At 34.9% G+C, this 21,416-nt stretch overlaps 1 protein-coding gene across 5 annotated transcripts in view; it reads right to left on the reverse strand.

Annotated features, from left to right (window-relative positions):
* SESTD1 (SEC14 and spectrin domain containing 1) overlaps nucleotides 1-21,416 on the reverse strand; it is a 122,011-nt gene that overhangs the window by 63,075 nt on the left and 37,520 nt on the right. For 4 of the 5 annotated variants that reach the window (XM_032479845.1, XM_032479843.1, XM_032479844.1 and 1 more), the window contains exons 2-5: nucleotides 20,764-20,855; nucleotides 17,916-18,024; nucleotides 7,180-7,270; nucleotides 3,710-3,823 (exon numbers count right to left, since the gene is read on the reverse strand). In XM_032479845.1, coding sequence (XP_032335736.1) covers nucleotides 3,710-3,823; nucleotides 7,180-7,270; nucleotides 17,916-18,024; nucleotides 20,764-20,818 — 369 coding nt within the window. In that variant the 5' untranslated portion in view covers nucleotides 20,819-20,855. Of the gene's footprint in view, nucleotides 1-3,709; nucleotides 3,824-7,179; nucleotides 7,271-17,903; nucleotides 18,025-20,763; nucleotides 20,856-21,416 lie in introns of those variants that run through there. The other variant, XM_032479847.1, reaches the window with a different exon arrangement.

Raw genomic sequence — 21,416 nt, forward strand, 5'->3', positions numbered from 1 at the left:
CAAAGAAAAGCTGAGAAAATTTAATGCCAACAGAACTACAATGCAAGATATGTTAAAGGTAAGTTCCTTAGGCAAAAGGAATATACCAGCCAAAAAACTGAAAAGAAATGAAGAACACTGGAAATGGCATAAGTGTAGGTAAGTATGAAATTCATTTTTACTATTTTAATTTCTATAAAAGACAACACACTGTCAATAGCAAAAACAGTAGCAATATATTGTATGCTTACAGTACAGTAAAAGTAAAATGCATGTAAATAATGAAGAAAAGTATCAGAAATATACTGTTTAACTTCCACTGTATGTGAAGTGGTGACTTGAAAATAAGAATTCACTAACTAAAAATCCATATTGTAAACCTATGGCAACCAATGGAAAAAAACTAAGATATAAATTACAAGTCAATAACGGAAATAAAAATGTAATAATAAAAATCCCTAATCTAAAAGAAGGCAGAAAAAGAACAAAAAAACAAAATCTAGCAAGATGGTAGATTTAAATCCAACTATATTAATATTAATAATTACATTAAATACAAATGGTCTTATAAACCACTGAAAAGACAAATACTATTGGGGTGGATATGAAAGCAAGACCCAAATATACTATATCTATAAGAAATCCACTTTAAATGTAAGGAAACAGATAGGTAAATAGATAACAGGTAAACAGGTAGTAAGGAAAAAGATAAAATTTGCAAACATCAATCAAAAGATGCTGGAGTAGGGAGGGGAGGGTGTAGCTCAGTGGCAGAGTGCGTGCTTAGCATGTACAAGGTCTTGGGTTCAATTCCCAATACTACCACTAAAAAAGTAAATAAATAAACCTAATTACCTCTCCCTTCTCCCCCACCCCAAAAAAGAAGAAGCTGGAGTAGCTGGAGAAGCTGGAGTAGCTGGAGAAGCTGGAGTAGTATCAGACAATGTATACTTCAGAACCAGATATATTATCATGGATAAGGAAGAGACATTTAACAATGAAGTGATAAAGTGGTCAACTCACCAAGAAGACATAATGATCCTAAATTTTTATAAGCTCAGTAAAAGAGCTTCAAAATACATTAAGCAAAAACTGATAGAAAGAAAAGGAGAAACACATCCACAATTATAGTCAGAGAGTGCAATATTTCTCTTTCAGTAATTGACAGAATACATAAACAGAATATTACAAAGAACACAGAAAACCCGAACAACAGTATGAACAATCTTGACGCTTACAGATAACTTCACCCACAAGGGCAGGATACACAAGAACAGTACACACAGAATACATATGCACGAAGGAGTCAGCAAGATAAACCATATACTGTGTCAAAAACCAAACCTTAACAAACTTAAAGTACCCAAAGTCATAAAACACATATTGTTAGACTATAACTTACAAATATTAACTCAAAATGGATTACAGATCTAAATATAAAACCTAACATTATACAACATCTTGAACAAAACAAGAAAATCTTTGTGACCTTGGGTTAGTCAAAAGATTTCTCAGCTATGATACCAAAAGCCTGATTCATAAAAAGGAAATTTAAAAATTAGACTTGATTAGATGTTAAAAACTCCTCAAAAAATGAGGTTAAGAGAATGAAAAAGCAAGCAGACTGAGATGCAGTACTTGCAAATGACATATCTGATAAAGAACTTCTATCCAAAATACATAAAGAACTCTCAAAATTCACTAATAAGAAAACAAAAAGCCTTAAAAATGGACAGAGTTGAACAGCCAACACCAAACATACACAGATAGCGAATAAACACTTAAAAATATACTCACATCATTAATCATTAGAGAAATGCAAGTTAAAACCATACTGAGATACCTGTACACACCTACTCGAGTAACTACGATTTAAAAACAAAGAAATACTGAGTGCTGACAAAGATGCAACTGGAACTTTCACACACTGCTGGTAAGAATGCAAAATGATACAGCCACCATGGAACTGGCAATTTGGAAGTTTCTTATAAAGTTAAACAAACATACACTTACCATATGACCCAGCAATCCCACTCCTAGGTATTTTATCCCTTAAAGTAAAAATTCACACAAAAGCCTATACACAGATGATTATAGTGACTTTATCTGTAATCACCAAAATCTAAAATAACCCCAAATGTCCCTCAACTGTGTAGCCAACTGGGAATGAATAAAAAGACTGTGGTACATCTACAAAATGGATTACTATTGAGCAATAAGGAACTACCAATACATCCAACAACATGTGTGAATCCCAAATGCAAATGCCTATGTGAAAGAAGCCAGATTAAAAATGCCACCTACTTTATCATTCCACCTATATGGCATTCTGAACAAGGCAAAACCACAGGGACATAAAACAGATCAGTGGTCGTCAGGAAGATGGAAGAAGGAACTGACTATAAAGGACCATGAGAGAACTTCTGGAGTGATGTGACGTTCCCCCATTTCTTGATTGTGATGATGGTTACAGATGTGTTTGTATTGGTCAGAACTCTCAGAACTGCACATTAAAACTGATGAATTTTATTGCACTTACCTTTTTAAATGAAGAAAAATCTCACACATTTCTAAGACATTTCAAGCTATCTCACTTAAAAATTAACTAGGTTTTCTTAAATCTATCTGAGATACCTTGGCAACTTTTCCTCACTACCAAAAACACACTGACATTGACTTTATTAAAAATAAAAATGACTAATGTAGTATGGTAAAGTCCAAAATGAGTCTATTGTCTGACTCCTATAAACATTCCAAGGCTCTATATTCTACAGGGGTGGGTTAGGCTTTGTACCCTTCAATGCCTCCACACTTTGTTTAGTATCTATCAATTCTCCTACTAGGAATCTAGGATAAATAGGTTGTGGAAGGAAAAATACAACAGATTTATTTAAATTTATATTCCATCTTAGGACTTCTTTCTGATCTACAATAAGATGTACAGTCCTCCCTCAGTATCCGCAGGGAACTGGTCCCAGGATACCCTGCAGATACCAAAACCCATGGATGCTCAAGTCCCTTACATAAAACGGCACAGTACAATGAATATATTCAGCCCTCCACATCTGCAGATATTAAAACCAAAAACACAGAGGGCTGACAATATATTTACTGAAAAAATCCACTTATAAGTGGACATGTGCAGTTGAAATCCATGTTGTTGAAGGACTGTTTCACACACAAAAAGAGGGAGATTGTTATGTCAATAGGAAAGGATGGATAAATGTGTTCATGTATCAAAATCAAATCAGATACTAAAAAATAATTATGACATCATACAAAATAGGCTCTAGCTTCATTTTCTAAATGTTTAGGATTTCCAAGTATTAGTTAAATGCCCCCTCATTATGTAATAATGTAATATAATAAAAATGTTTTTAATAAAAAGGTTCTACTTATTCAAGAGTTCACAAAGAGTGATGAAAATAAGAGAGCATTTGTGGTCTTTGACAAAGAATCATAATTCATTCAACAAATATCTGAAATGTTGACTCTATATATTTTTTTAAATGGGAGGTACCAAGGATTGAACCCAGGACCTCATGCATGCTAAGCACATGCTCTACCAGTGAGCTATTACTCTCCCTGCCTCAACTGCAGATTAATCATTACTTAGGCACTGATTTAAGCATTGCTTAGTATCCAACGCAGAACAGACAAAATCACTCCAGCAAACTGCTGTTTTTAAAGATGTAACACACTTCTGCTTTTTTTAATAGAGTATATTTACCTCAAAGCCAAGTCTATCCTTTTCTTTCCAAAAACAAAAATGTGTTACTTTCTTATCCCAAAATTCATCTGGCTTCACTACACAAACAAGGGATACTTCAGCTGGAACAACATTCTATAAAATACAGAAAATTATAAATTATACACATAAATGAATAACTTACTAACAGTACAAATTATTAGATATTCATGATTAGGCAGAGTAATTAAGAGACCTTTGGAAAATAATTAAAATAACAAAATAGGATAAATAACTCCAAAATTCAAAACATACATAGTAATAAAGAAATACTTAAAAGATAAGTTGATTCAGAAAAGGTTTCAAAAGACAAAGCAATACAGACAGTACACGTGAATTATTTTTGTTTTACTGAATCTCTCTAATAGGAATATACTTAAACCACATGACAATTTTAAGCTGAGAAATTATTAAATTTGGCCTTTCTATGATATGAAAAAATTTTTTCTAACACAATCACCTTGGAGAATTTCTTCCAATAATTTAAAAGCAATTTTCTCACAAAATAAGTTTATCAGCCATTATATAAAGAAGCCAAGATTCTGTGTGATTAACTTGAAGAAGAGGACAAAGCTAATCTTTGACAAATACTATTTCACATTTACTAGGTATGGTTATTCATATCACCTGAAGAATGAAAATTAACATTTACTGAGTTAATGAACATTCCACATATATTTTACCAGCAAGTCCCACAGAATCCATCTTTAAAATATATCTTACATTTCTACCACCTGCACTGCTAACATCCCCAAAGTAGTCGGCCTTTTGAAATATCCTCTTAGCAGGCCTCCTTGCTTCACATTTTCTCATGCTCACAACAAAATTCAAACCCCTTACCAAAGCCAAGATAGCCTTCCAAGCTCAGGGCCCTAATGACCTCTCAGACTTCATCTCACACCTCTCCCCTCTTAGCTCACTTCTCCACCCCAGCCACGATGACTTTCTGGCATCTCCTGAAATGTGACAAGTCTGTTCCCACCTCAGGACTTTGCCCTTGATGTTTCTTCTGTCTGGAATGTTCTTTGCCCTATGCCTAGAAGGACTACTTCCTCAGTTTATTTAGGATTCTACTCAAATATTCCCTCTTCAGAGAGACCTTCCCTGACCACCCTTACCTAAAAGCAGCAACATCTGCTCAGTCTCCTTTTACAATGTATTTTTCTTAATAGCATTCATGATCTGATGTTACATTATTTAGTAATTTGCCTAACTGCTTATTGTCTGACTCCTCAAACAGAATACAGGCTTCCCAACAGCAGGTACCTTGTCTACCATGTCACTCCTGTATCTCCAGTGCCTATGGCAGTACCTGGTATACAGAAAATACTCCAAAACCTTTGTTGAATAAATAAACTCACGACAAGTGGATCTCATTCTCCCAATTTTACAGAAGAATGAATTGAGCTTCAGAGAACTAAAGTAACTTGTCCAAGGGAACAGAGTTGTAAAGGATGGCGCTGGAACAGAAACCAGATCTGATTTTAAAGTTCCACCACACCGTTTCAGATGTTCTGGACCAGGGGTCAGTAAATTCTTTCTGAAGGTCTATACAGTCTCTGCTGCAACTGTTTTAATTCTGTTGCTGTAGTGTGAAAGCACCATCAACAACATGGAAACAATAAAACTTCACTGACAAACTCTAGACCATAACTGGCACTACTGAATAAGTTATATAATTATAATAATTATTATCATTGACGAGGAGGATAGAAAATCTTTCAATTTAAATATAGAATGGATTTCTCACCTAGTAGTTATCTTAACAACTTTTACAGAGAAGAGTTAATCTTCAGGGTTTGGAATATAAAAGTGCCGGGAACACATCTGACAGAAAGTTATTATGGGACATGAACCTGTGCTCCCTAAAAAACTGATCCACTGGAGCTATGTCCTTTCCAAACCAAAGGAGTGATTCTAATGACGAAGGTTTAGGCCAACCATTTAAGAACAAGATGATGAGTAGATAATGTGGGGACCACCTCAGAAACATCCCACTTGGTAAATACACACTTGGAAAGGATAGAGCCTACACCTGGGGCTTAGGTTGTGCTGAATTCCACTCGTGACTCTCTCCCATGTTCACCATGAGAACCTGGGTAAGTTATGTAAAATCCCTGAGCCTCAGTTGACCTTTGGGGATAATAGAACCTGCTTCTCAAGTCTGGGAGGATGAAATTAAATGAGATCACATTTACATCTCAAGCCGAGTACAGTACCTGAGTCACACTAAGCACAAAAACTAAAAGCTAAAAACTAAAATCACCATTTCCATCCCTCGAATCCTTTTCCTAATCATCCCAAATAAAAAAATAAACCATTAAGAATCATCCTCCTTAGTTATCATTTAAAATTCTTAATTATATTCCTTTCCACAGAACCCTAAAACAGCTACCAATTATTTCCCAATTCATTTAGAATTCTTGACCTTTCTTTCAATCACTGGTATTTACCTAACTGAATGTTTACTATTCACTTAACAGCCAACATATTTCCCCCAATTGGCCTGCCATCAGCTCCTTTCACTGCATTCACTTAATTTCTGAGCTATCAGTAAGTCAGGGTCCGTGCCAAGAATGCCCTTTCCACTCTCTTTCATTTAAATTAGATAATCTCTTTTATTTAATTCATGTAACTTTTACCTTCTGTACAAACCCTTCTAAGGAAACCCAGGTACATGAGAGCAATCTACCCCCTTTCAATCACTCAAATGTTTTATTTTTCTACTTCAGATCACAATATCCTCAATACCCTCATAATAAATCAACAAACATCTACTAGGTACCTACTACAGGCAAGGGATCACAGAAGTATTCTGTGAGGAGCACGAGGAAATTTAAAACACAAGACTAGGACCAAATGAGGGGCTCTGTATCCACAGCTATTTATGGAATACTTATTTGTGAGCTGCTAAAGCTCCAAGGACACAGCTCTCCAGCACATTTCTTCGGGATTAGACGTAAATATAAGACTATCATGACTCCTGGTATTTTCGGAGGAAAGAGGGGAACAGAGAGGAGAACCCTATCAGAACCACCTGAGAGGCTTTTTCAGATTAGACTTAACCAGTCCTACTCCCTGCCTATAGTATCAAGGGACAGAAGGGGGATGAGGCAGATACTGCAGTGTGCACAAGCTCCCAGGTGGGTCTCATATCCTCTGCCCTCACACTCTGAGACTCACTTGCCTACGTGCTTAAATTACTTAAACATGACAAATTATTTTTGATCATTTGCAAAACCTTTGGAATGTGGCTGAAAATTATTTTACCACTCAAGAGTCTAACCTGTAAAAACTGAATTTAAACAGTCCAACAGTGATCTGTGCATTTCAGAACTCGGTCACTCCTGAGAAGCCTGGGCACAGTCCAATAAATGAAATGCATTTGCTGTTATCATCTTATCTATTGCTGTAAAATAAGACCATTTCCTGATAGTCAAAAATAAAATTACCTGTAGCATTAAGACTACTGTTTTCACCACATTCCACTGTGATTTTCTGCCGTCCACAATCACAGTAAATCCTCTAGCCTTACACTTTTCACTGAAATAAAACAAAATCAGAGTATTAAAACAAGCTTCATATTTTATTCTTCATAATCTTAAATAAAGTTTACAGCTGAATCATAAATGGAGCAGCATTAATCTCACTTGGTTTGGTTTACATTGTCGATAAAGAAAATTCTTCAGAGTATCCTCAGTTTTCTCAAGCAATTTATTTTTCTCATTTCAGGAAACACTGACAATTTAATAAGCTAATTTCGAAAGAAAATTACCCTAAAACCATGTAAATCAATGTTTTAAAAAGAGAAGAAATCAAAGCAACATTCAAATAGTCTCACTAGCCTCTCAATTTCTTCATCTGTAAAATGGGATCTCAGTGAAGTCTAATGACCGCCAAGTGTGTATATAGTTCTTGTCTCTCCTTCCTGCTTGAAGTGTAAGGTTTGTGAAGTGATAGTTTAAAACAGGTAAGCTATTATTAAACCATTAAAAATGAGCTTCTTGGAGTTCTTTTGAAAAAGAGAAGAAATGGAAGCAACATTCAAATAGTCTCACTAGCCTCTCAACAAAATATTATCTTGAGTGTTGGAAAATGTGTTGTTATATATCATATTCAATTATTCCAGTACCGACTAAACACTTCCTAGAAGACTACCCTAGTAAAATGCAACAACGTGGAAAAACTTAATCCTAAGACCAAAAACTACATAGCTTTATTATTATTATTATTATTATTATTATTATTATTATTATTATTATTATTATTATTTTTACTTATAAAATCAGCTTAATGCAAGGATCTCAACTGCCCTCCTCTAACACAGTGGAAGAAAATATAGTTTTCTTATTAGCAGGTCAAGGATTTGGTAGTAAAATCTCTCCTCAAAGTTCTCCCAATCACCTACATTATAGGAAAGGTTAATAGTAGACCCTTTCCTGAGATTTAAATTCAACAGTCCAGGGAATTTTACTAATCCTCCCTTACTCACTCCAAGCATTCACATTAACCTCAAGAGGAATCTTGGAGAAGTGACATCCAGTTCTATACAGGAACAGTAAGGTAACAAGAATGACGATGATATTGTGAAAGATTTAGAAGAACAGGTGCCTCTGTAGGCAGGGACAGAAGCTGAACTTCCAAAGGAAATAGAGAAGTGTTCAAGACACAAGGAAACCGAAACACATGTCCATACAAAAAATTGCACACAAATGTTCATAGCAGCATAATTCATAATAGCCAAAATCAGAAACAACCCAAATGTCCAACAACTGATGAACAGAAAAACAAAATGTGGTAATCCATTCAACAGAGCATTATTCAACCATAAAAAGAAATGAAGTATTAATACATGCTACAACATGGATAAAACTTGAAAACATTACGCTAAGTGAAAGAAGCCATATACACAAGCTCATATATCATATGATACCATTTTACGAATGGCCACTAGAGACAGAGAGTCCATTAGTGGCTGCCAAGGGCTGGGAGGAGGGGCGAATGGGATGAGGAGTGACTACTAATGGGTATATGATTTCTTTGAGGGTTGATGACAACGCTCTGGAATTAGAGAGTGAGGGTCGCACAACCTTGTGAATATACTGAAAACCACTGAATTATACACTTTAAAAAGGGTGATTTTTTTTATAAGTGACATATATTAATAAAAATGTTATAGTATTCTATTTTTGGATTTTGCATTATAAAAAAAAAGGATTCACTAAGCATTCTTTAGTGGGTAAAAAGGGTGAGGCAATACAATGATCACTTCTGGATTAGCAACAGCACATAAAGACTTGCTGGGGGAAGCAAATCTGACATCTAATTGCTAGTTGTGGGATCAGGTAAGAAAGAACACTATGACTTAGGGAAGATACAAGCCCAAGAAAGACCAGCCTATTAGGGCAGCCGTCTGTTGGTCTTTAGAGAAGTGGCAGCAACTCAGGGACTCTAGCAATGCACTATGGAAACTTGCAGGAAGGGGAGCTAAGACACACAGAGCTGTCCAGGGAAGGGCCTTCTCTGCTCAGGACTAGAGCCAAGAGAAGTGTGCCATACCCATAATCTGGCACTTTCTTGTCACTGGCATCTATATCTTTGAGGCTCAGGTTAAACAATCATTTTGTTAAACACGTAAGTTTTACACAAACAACATATTTAGTATTTCAAAGCACACTAAATCAATCTGCGTATTAAGACAAAGAAAATAATGAAGCTTGCAAATACCATGTGCAGCGATCTTAATGGCATAAAATACTCTAAATTTATCTTTTAGAGTACTTAAAAATACACAATCATAATTTTCTCACATTTTACTGAGACAGACAAAGAAAAAACATACAATCCAAAGATATTACATATTTGAAAGTTGCAAGACCAAGTGATCTTTCAACTACTTGACAGGAATGATTTTTTTAAAAATTTCATTCCTCCAAGTGGAGTGCTGGTTTAAATTGTTTTTAACAAGAACATACTTAATCTAGAAGCATATTATGTCCCTTATAAAGGGCATGTTAGAGTAGCTGATGTGCTATATAAATAAATTCCTGCACTACTATTAACATGTTTATCATTTTAAGACCAGTAACAACAACAAAAAATCTACTAAGACCCTGTCTGCCTCCTTGTTTCTACTCCATCAGAGCCTTTCAAGAGTGAAGTGACTGAGTTAAAAAAGCTATTAAGAGGGGAGAGGCTCCCTAACAAGCTCACTCACTCTGACTAGAAAGAGACTATCAACGGATTTTCTGGGTTCAGTACTCTGTAGCTCTTCACTAATTCCTTTGATTACAGCTAAGGGGTCCTTTTCCACCCAGAGAGCTCTGCTTATACTTGAGTAATGGCCCTAATCTCAGTTATGCTTTATAATTCTTGTTTACAACTTACCTTCATTAGACAGCACACTTCCAGAAAGCAAGAATACTGTTTTTACTGACATGGCAGATTCTAGCATAGTGCTTTAAATACAAAGGGACTTTAAAAATGTTAGGTGATGCACATCACATCACTCCTCAGTCAGAATGTAACAATGGCTTTCCTTCTCATTCAGAACTGAAGCCCTGACCATGGCCTACAGTCCTCTAAGATCTGACTCCAACCTCTGAAGCTCTCTGAAACAATTCCACCCAACTACGCTCCTTACTGATCCCACAACATGCTGAGTCCACTCCTGCCTCAGGGCCTTTGCACTTACTACTCCTTGTGTCTAAAACATCCTTTTTAAAATGCTCTTTCATCAGCTATCTGTAGGGCCTGGTCCTTACTTCAATCATTTCTGGTAAAATGTTATCTTACCATTGTGTAAAACACTGCCACACACTCCTTCCCATTCCATCCCTGCCTTAACTCTTTCCATTATCTGTTCTACAGCACTCATGAACATCCAACATACTGTGCATTTATAATATTCATTTGATCATTAGGGTATAAAGCCCATAAGGGCAAGGACTGGGCCTTTGTTCACCCATTTCTTCAACACCTAGAATGAGACAAGAAACTCACTGTAGGATCTCACATATTTACTGAGTGACTAAGACTTATAAGCTTAATTTGTGTGATTTTTGGCAAGTCATTAAGTCTCTGCATTCTGATGTTTCTTCTACAATATAAATGAGTTTTTCTACAATTAGGAAGAACTGACCTAAAATCCAAATTTGAATTAAAAAAAATCAAAACTTGAGAGAAATATGTAAAGGTAACTCCTGTAGATGTTGAATCTCTACAGAATTAGAATAATCCGATCAAGATCCATCCTAGCAAGTACTTGGCAGCATTCCTATAAAGAGGATTTAAGTATGGGTAAAGTGGTTAGTCTAGATGACTGAAGGTGCTTAGTCTAGATGATTGTTAAGGTACTTCCCAATCCTGACATTCCATGATTCTATAACTGGATGATCAGTAAGTTCTCTTTGAGCAAGAAAATGGTATGATTTTAAATATACACTGAATATACTGTTGAAAGAAAATATTTAAAACAAATAAACAAGATTTTCAACATTTCCATTATAGTACTATGTTCACCAGAGTTACTTTCATATGTCGGCTACCACTTGTGATAGATCCAGGTTAAACGTGAATGAGTATTACCAGTTATCAATAGCTATGGCACTGTGATTATAACAGAGGTAGCTGCAACAGTGACTAGGAACACAGGCTTGGAGCCGGACTGCCAGGTCCAAAACCCCTCCCAGCCCTACTTTACCACATCTTCTTGGTCTAGATACTTAAATTACCCACTGTTCCCATGCCTAAGTTCCCTTATATGTCAGATGGAGATAAGGATGATAGTGCTCGTTTCGTAAGGCTGTTATGAGAATTAAATGGCTTACCATTAACCTATTATTTCCTGAAATATAGGATATTCTTTTTATAAATGCCTCCCAATCATTACCCATAAGGAAATTCTCAGGTCCATTGTTAACTTAAAGTTCTCAAATAAAAGCAAGACCAGCCTAGACAAACTTCTCATCCATCAAAATAGCTTCTACTGAGCTGCAACTTCTATATGTTTATTTGATTTTCCAAGAAAATGTAAGATACTCTGAGAATGTTCAGTCAGTCTGCTTTTGAGTACACAGAGTTCTGAAGAAACTGAAACAGTAAAAGAAAGTAAAAAAGAGAAACCCAAATCCACTGACCCCAGTGACTACCTATCACTGATTAAGTATGAGGTACTGCAAAAGGCTATGAAAAACTACAAATTATAAAACACAGTTTCTCCCCTCAAGGAGCTTAAGATCACTCAGAAAGGTGAAAAGGCGGGGACTACTTTAAACTCACAAACATCACCTTTTTTTTTTAAATGTTACTAGGGAAACCACATACATCTTTGAAAAATTGTTTTAAGGTAAGACAAATAATATATGTAAAAATTCAAGAATTATTAAACACATTATGATTAAATGCCTAAAGAGTCAGAAATGAAAAGTGCTGTAAGTCTGGACAACAGCTGGAAGATTCTGGAAAGTATCTATATAATGGAGCTAATAAAATTTAACATAACAAGGTATAGAGCAAGCAGAATATAAGCAAAGGTACTGCTCATTAATTTGGGGAAGCTTCTTAATTTCTCTGCTCTCATTTCTTTATCTATGAAATAGGGGTAATAGTAGTATCTAGCTTATCCTTATTTTGAAGATTGAGTTAATACAAGTATTTAGTTTAAAACTAAGTGCCTTGCATGGTAAGTGCTCTAGAAATATTAATCGAAAAGGTGAGACAAATCATTCAAGGTCTTGGCATAGCAGTTAAGGCTGAAAGACTGCCCTTAAGAGTGCAGACCTAGTCCTTCTTGTCTTCACAATGCATGGTGTACAAGTCTGAACTTGGTATCAACAAATTAGCCTGGCTACCGCTGTACTAGTCCAGCTTGACAACTAAGCCATCCCACTACATGAAGTTAAGCATTCGAAAAGGAAACAGAGAAGACAGAAAAAATTAAAAATATATGGCAAATGGAGAGGCTGTGAAGGAAAGGGAACCCTCCTACACTTCTGGTGGGAATGCAGTTTGGTGTAGCCAATGTGGAAAACAGTATGGAGATTCCTCAAAAGACTAGGAATAGACTTATCGTATGACCCAGGAATCCCGCTCCTGGGCATATATCCAGAAGGAACCCTACTTCAAAATGACACCTGTACCCCAATGTTCATAGCAGCACTATTTACAATAGCCAAGACATGGAAACAGCCTAAATGTCCATCAACAGATGACTGGATGAAAAAGATGTGGTATATTTATACAATGGAATACTATTCAGCCATAAAAACTGACAACATAATGCCATTTGCAGCAACATGCATGTTCCTGGAGAATGTCATTCTAAGTGAAGTAAGCCAGAAATAGAAAGAAAAATACCATATGAGATCACTCATATGCGAAATCTAAAAAAAACAAAAAACATAAATACAAAACAGAAAGAGACTCATAGACATAGAATACAAACTTGTGGTTATCAGGGGGACGGGGGGTGGGAAGGGACAGACTGGGATTTCAAAAAGTAGAATAGATAAACAAGATTGTACTGTGTAGCACAGGGAAATATATACAGGATCTTGTGGTGGCTCACAGCAAAAGAGAATGTGACAATGAATGTATGTATGTTCATGTATAACTGAAAAATTGTGCTCTATACTGGAATTTGACACAACATTGTAAAATGACTATAACTCAATAAAAAATGTTTAAAAAAATACAGCAAAGAAAGGAAATAATACCTTAGGTGTCACATTTTAAAATGGGACACTGTAAGTTTTCAATACATATTCACTGAATGAATGAAATGAGTATTTAAAAAGCACTCATGAACAGAAAAAGCATGTTCAGAGCAATTAACTACAGTGCTTTGAAGAGGTCAACACAATTATATCTCTATTTGCCACAAGTGCATTTGTTGAGGAGAAAAAAGGAAGGCACAGGCTCAAACTTTCTTAGATGCTTATCCCATAAAAAAAAAAAAAAAAAAAAAAAAAAAAAAAACAGAGAAGAGCCATCCCAGTCACATCCTCACAGACTATACTGAACTTTTTAAAGTCTAGAAAGACAAATCAATGATAAATTAGTGTTTTTTATACACACACACACACACACGCACACACACACACACATACATATTCAAACTACCTTCTAATTGCTCTGCAGAGTGCTGTAAGCTCCAAGGAGGCTCCTTAAAAGTGGGGGACGGAGCGCTGCAGTGGAATTGGGGATGAGGAGAAAGGGCCGTGGGCCTCCACTTCTGTCTGTTCTATAAATTTCTTTAAATAAAATGTCCAAAGATAGTTTTTTTAAAATTCTGAACATACAGAATATATGCCCTACAGAATTCTGGTAGTTACAAAACTACTTGTATGGGATTCATATGATAATTTCACCATTTTAAAGAATTATAGAGCTATACAGTTGTTGTATTTCCTTTGATGATCTATTTTAGGTCGTTTCTATGATATCTATTGCTAAGTCTGGTTTGTTCCTTCAATATGCATATAACGAATACCTAAGGTCTCCAAATCATTTTTATGAGCATTGTAGATACAGAGACAAATAAAACATGGCTCTGCATTCAAGGACCTCACAGTCTAATAAAGACTGTGACTCCGCAGTAAACTCTATGACACCAAGAAGCGAATAGGAAAAACCACCTAAAAGGGCTCCTTACAAAGGTAATAGTGGGAAAAAAGGTTGAGAAACACTGATGTATATGTTTTACCATGTATTTTTAAAAAGCAGGTAGTCTCAGTATCTTATAATCACTTTGTATAATAGTACTGAAACAAATTTCATTCTACACACTCAGTGTGAATATGCTGTTGATTTAAAATTCTGAAATACATAAAGAAATGATATAAACACCTACTTGTGAGGCTTTTGTTAGTGCTAATCTCAATATTTACTTTCTAATGAAAAGATTTACAGATTAATTTATATTTCTTGTCTTTACCTCCATAAGGGAATCTTGGATTTGACTCTGCTCTCTGAATCATGGACTCATAATTTCTGATCTTGTTGTTTATGTCTAAAAGGTACAGCAATGGCTGGGAAAACAAAAGAAAAATTCTGTTTACCGTAATCTCCTAAAATTAAACACTCGGGTTGGCCCAAATGTGTCAGTCTTTCTTACTCTTTAGTAAAAGCCCTTTACAGAAAGTGGGGCAGCAATGCTAGTCTTGAACTCCACATAGATCTGAATACAAGGAGTTACCTGAACATAACCTAGTATTCAGATCAAGCTACAATTAACCTGAATCTCTCCTCTATTCTCAGCCCAAGAGTCTGAAACAAACAAAAAAGCTTAGGGCCAACCTGTGTGAAAAGGAATCAGGAAATGCCCCCATTTTCAACTGTTACCCATTTAAAATAGGTATGTATCACACCTTGTCTCTGGTCATTAAAATAAGCCTAAAATACAAGTAAGAAACTGAATAGTTTTTTTTATTTTTACATAACTTTGAAAGGTGTTATCTTCAAAATGTTAACATGTTCGTTGCCAAAAAAGGCTATTTTTGGACATCTCCTATAAAGAAGAGGCCACATTAGCTAGCTACATACACAGCTGGAGCTGTCTAGAGACATTCACAGCTGGGAGGAGTAAGCTTTAACAGCAGGGGATGGGAGACACAAGCAGATGACACAAAAACTGCAGACACACTAAAAGAGGAAACCCCTTCCAGACTCAAGCTGAGCCCAATGTGACAAGGATAAACTTAAAAACAGTTCTGGGATGGAAAGAGGGGTGGAAAACACATAATAGACATGTGATAAAATAAAGCAGTACAATGTTGGCTGCAGGCTTCCAAGCAATGGGCAAATGGTGTTTACTGTACAATTCTTTCAACTTTTTTGTATATTTGAAATTTCTCATAATACAATCTAAAAGTGGTTTTTGAATGGTAGGCATTCTGAAGGAGAAAAGCCAGTTTTTAAGTTTGCACATAATAAACTGCTGTCCAGAGTTGCAATGTAGAGCTCAAAAACACTCTAACTCTCTAATGAAATGGCAAGTACTGATAGAAAGCTGCCAATTACATTTTAAATGCCAAAGTTACAGGAGTTTGATCCAAGAAAGCAGACAGCTAACAATTCAGAGCTTTCACAAATATTTGAGAAAGTCAAACTTTAGCAGAAAAATTATCAAAAATAAAGTATCCAGGTATCTGTTTTGTCTTGCTAGAATAAGTTCTTCCATCTTGCTTCAACTTTTATCTTCTCTACTAGCTGGCAGGTATGTGTAGATATGCAGAAGTCATGTATAATTTATACTGAAAGAGTATTACATGTATATATATGTAAGAAAGAAAGAGAGTGAGAGAAAATTTAAACAGTATTAGCTATTTTGCCCTCCACTGTACTTTCTGCTTGCACACAAGCAGTGAACAGACAGGAGACAAAACTGAAACTGCTAGTCCCTTAGCCCATCTCAGGGATCCAGTGTCTCTTACAGTGTGAGCATCTTGGGGGGTTGAGAGTGATTCTAATATATAAGAGTGCATTTTCTTATCACAAACCTAATCACAAGCCTACTGGAACCCACCCTCAGTCGTATGTCCCAATGCTGGAGGAAAACTAGCATATTCATGGAAAAATAGGTTATTAGTCTCTAATCCTCCCTTAGGCATCTTTCAAGGATAATTCTGACTATCAGTAATTTTTGCATTACATTCTAACTTCAAAACCTCACCTAAAATGCATCTACACTGTACTCTATTCATCTGCAGTATGAAGAGCCCTGGATTGGTGTCAGGAACTGCAGATGTCAATCCTAGCTCTTCTACTAATTAGCTGTGTAATACTAAAGTAACTAACCTCTGAGTCTCAATTCCCTCAACTATAAAATAAGGCAGTTGGTTCAGATGGTCTCTAAATTCCCCAACTACTTTTAACCATCTATGGATCTATGAATATCTTTTCATAATTTGTTAGCAATGTGTCTAAAAGTAGTTTATTATCTAATGACGAATAATACAAATTAGCAACAAGCAGCTCAGAGAATTAGCAAGGCTATTCAATACCAATACACTGTGAGGTCTGATAACTTTCCTTTCAAAAAAGTAAAAAAAGTGAGAATTTTCACTTGAAGACCTCTATTTCCCCAATATTGAAAAAAGTGATCAGTAATAGAATCATTACTTTATTGATCAATATTGAAAGTAGATGTGATTAAAGTCAATTGTTCTAAAATATAATTTTAACCCTGTATTCTGCAAGGTGGTTTAAAATGAAATAATCTATTACGTCAGTAATTCCAATAATAATAAAAGAAAATGATACAAAGAATTGTTTGCTCTGAATAAAATGTTTAAAGTTCACTTTTTGGAGCTTAAGAGCATAACATAACAATAATATAAGAGAGAGTTCTGTTTCTTTTACCACCTCTGTATTTTGCAAACAAAAAAAATCTGTCCTCGTTCTCGTGCTTTATGGCAGTGGTTTGCAAATCTGGCTGTACGTTAGAATTACCAGGGAAGCTTAAAGAATTCTTTAAAAGTTCGATGAACAGGCCTCCCAAGAACAATTATATCAGAATCTCTGGAGGTGGACCCCCAGGCATTAAAATTAAAACAAACAAACAAACAAACAAACATCTCCAGATGATTCTAACATGTAGTCATACTTCAGCCCCCAAATACCACATATGGGAAAAGAAGCTGGGGAGGGGGCTTTTCGTTCTTGTTGTTGAAGTAATGGGTAGGCTTATGCAAATATAAAGGTTTAAGTTTTGTCTTCACTCAAGAAACATAACAATTAAAAATTCAAGGATCTTTGGATTAAAATATTTAAAAAATTTTGCATTTAATATAAAAATGTTTTAAACTCCAAATAGCCTTCACTCAATATATTAAAACATAGATATATTTATATCTAGTGAAATAGCTACCTAAATATAAGATGCTTTCTACTGAATTCATTTCTCTAAGTTTTCTTAAATTACATGGGATATAGACAGATGCTCAATCTTTGTGTTCCTTAAAAATTGACAGTACGTACATTTTGGAAATCTGTATCATTCATTGCATCAGGAGCATAAAGTCTATTTTATCTGCTGTGGCATCATAAATTACTGATTCTAGTGTTTTCAATTATAATTTCACTGCTCATAAAATAATATAGCAAAGTATACTTTAACAAAAGCAGGAATCATTAGTAAGTAAATGAAAACATATTGAAATTTAAGAAAAGACACCTTTAGAGTCACCTTGGAATGCTGAGTAGGTAGTCTAAGGTGACACTCAGCTCATCCATATTTGTCTGTTCCAGGCATAATGGAATTGTCAGAATGAGTCCACTTCGTCTGTCCTTTCCTCCTGTTAAGGGGAAATATACATAAATTTAACATGTAATAGATATTAAAGAACTAAATGAGTAATATATATTTGGATCCAATGTTACTAAAACAATTACAAGTTTAAGACACCAGTAAAAACTATCTAATGGCTGTTTATTTTATACATTGTAAATGTTTACAGTAGTATAGCAAAATTATTCAAAATTTGGAAAAAATAAGAGGAAAAAAGTTCACCCATGAAATCTTCATTTAAACACAGCAATTATCATTTTGTTTAACTTCTTCCATTTAGTCTGCTTCTTATTCAAATCAGTTCATCAAATACCTATTGTGTGCCTAGCACAGTAAGTATTTACAAGTAAAACAAAACAAATTTCCAACCAACCTAGGAAAAAAAGCTTTAAGACATAATAAATAGAATGAAATATGACAGTTTATTTGCTAAGCTGTGTTGTACAAAACATATAAAATATTATTAAAAGGGATTTTTAATGGAGAAAATGGTAAGAGCTATGATAAATGTAAAAAGTTTCACAGAAAAATTAAAACTTAAGAAAAATGGGTAGAATTTATAAACCAAGTCATAAGAACACTCTGTGATGAGGCGTGATCTAAGTTAACTCACAAAGGTCAGACAGGCATTCTTTGCTTATGAGGCAATAAAGGGAAAAGCCCTTTGCGACCGAGCAGTGTATGGGACCTGGATACAGAAGTCTGAAAGCCAGGTAGTGGAAAGCACTTAGATTTGATGGATGTTCAACATTTCATGGATGTTCAAGTCCTCCTCAATTTTCCATAAGCATTAGAATATAATCAATACTTTAATACCCACATAGCTTCTTTGAAAGTTCCCCACATGATTGATTTTCACACTGAAGCCCATCTTTTGACCCAACTGACATTCATGGCAATTTTAGAAGCTTAAAAAACCAGCAAATACTAAAAGAAACAATTCTGTATGATCTCTAACACTAAAAACTGAAAGGAGTGAAATGAAAAAAATGACTCCTATGAATGACAAGGATGCAATTCATGATGTACCAACCATAAACGATTTGTCTTTTATCAGGTTAAACATATAAATTACTGATATTCAACCACCTTGTTTAATCTCAATAAATGGCAATTTCAAATGGTTCAACTTTAACTGCAAATTTTTTTTGTTTAGCATACAGGTTTTTTTTTAATGGTGTACCCATGGTTTTTAAACGGTCTCCCCTGAATGATTTTCTTGGTTTGAAATTTTTTTCTCTATTATTACTAGTTGAAATAATTAACAGTCAACAGAGAAAGTCAAGAGGAGTTGGGCTAAGAAAAGTTTCATTTGCTCCTTGAAAATCACTAAGCTTGATCCCTGCATTAAACATTTGCAAATAGGTTCATATCTGGACTGCAGCATTCTGACCCACTGTGAAATTGTCTGCAGAGGACAGGTGTAACAATCAGGACAGCATTTAATTTCATGCCTTCAGCTTTCACTAAGGGACAATAAAATAATCACCAGTGTACATGCAAAAGAAGGCAGATGCCACGAAGAAAAAGATTTTCAAGATAGGTATGGTCATCACAGTCAAATGCTGCACAGAGACAAGTGTGATAAGAATGCAAAAAAGTCACTAATAAAGACTTTTTAAAAATAGTTAATATTCAACAGTATGGGCAAACAGGCATTTTCACACACTGGTGGGAAAAATAACAATTGAAGCAATATTATTAGAGGGCAATCTGACAAAACCTAACAAAAATTTAAATGTAAAGTCTTTTAACACTTCCACTTGTAGGAATTTATACTGCTAAACTTGTACAAAATGCACAAACTATGAATAAGAACATTTCCTACAATACCATTCATATCATTAAAAAAATAGAATGTACATGTCAACTGGTAAGGGAAGAAGTTTTTTTAAAAAAAGAAAATACTATTAAATAAAGAAACAATAATACTAGTAGAATTCAGTATCTTCTTTTGTCCTTTATAATCTACACTAGAAAAACATGTCAATTTACAGAGAGATACAATGTACATTGAAAAAGGACATTAGTAGCCTAAATATCAATTCTGATAGGATCTAAAAAGAGTAAGTGAGAAAGAGCAAAATAATATAAACAATCTTAAATAGGTGGGCCATAGTACCTATTATAAAACATGTGCAAATTTACTCAATGATCTAAAATTCCAGAAAGTCGCTACACTCAATGTCACCACTGCTTTCACACTAGTCAAATATCTGAAAGCTTCTCTTTTGACTCTTCTTAGTTCATGTAGACTTTGGGTTAATAACTGGCAGTAAATTCAAGCCTGTATATCCAAATTTGAACAGTAGAAAGCGAAAATCATGTGACGTATATTTCATAACTCCTCCTTGTATGAAGACGGAAGACAAAAGCTAGGACGGAAGCTATCATAAAAACGAATCACTCTGTATTTCAGAAACTAATTTAGATGCTGGTTAGTCAATTATTCTCAGCCTGTATTAATTATTTCATTTTTATATGAGAAGTGAGACATCATGACATTTACCTTATAGAGGTCATTTTAATCAAATTGCAGAACAGAATAAAATTTGGCCTGCCAAGTACCAACAGTGACAGAGTTGGCTCGCATAGCTATCCACTCTGAGTAAAAAGTGTCTCAGAAATACCTTTAAAACAAAACCTTCACAGAAAAATGAAATGCATTTCTGTAAAACTTATCAAATAAAAAAAGTTTAAACAAGTTTATACAATAAAAACTAACAATCTTAAGAAGAAAACATACCTGAAAGGAAGGCTAGTTTTTTCTTCAGAATGGGTAATATTACGGAGGCCTCCATTTCACTCCAGTAAACTTCCTCCAGTAAATCTTCCTTTCTGAAAACACAGAAAGTTAAATGTCTACTACAAGATAATTACTCTATGAAATATCCACAGGCATACCTCATTTTTTTATGCTTTCCTTTACTGTTTTTACAAATTGAAGGCTTGTGGTAACCCTGTGTTATGCAAGCTGGGGCCATTTTCCCACCAGCATTTGCTCATTTTGTGTTTCTGTGCCACATTTTGGTAATTCTTGCAATATTCCTAACTTTTTCACTATTATTATATTTGTCATAGTGGCCTGTGATCAGTAATCTTTGATGTTATCACTGTAAGAAGATTACGACTCGCTGAAAGTTCAGATGATGGTTAGCATTTTTTACTAATAAAATAAATTTTTAAATTAAGGTATGTATGTTATTTATTTAAATATGTTATTGCACATTTAACAGACTACAGTGTTGTATAAACATAACTTTCACATGTACCAGGAAACCAAAAAATTCATGACACTCGCTTTACTGACGTATTTACTTTTTACTGTCGTCGTTTGGAACCCAACTAGCAGTATCTCCAAGGTATGCCTGTACTTATTACAGCTTACCCAGGTTTCTC

Source organism: Camelus ferus, chromosome 5 (genome assembly GCF_009834535.1).
Source record: "Camelus ferus isolate YT-003-E chromosome 5, BCGSAC_Cfer_1.0, whole genome shotgun sequence".
Taxonomy (NCBI): Eukaryota; Metazoa; Chordata; class Mammalia; order Artiodactyla; family Camelidae; genus Camelus; species Camelus ferus.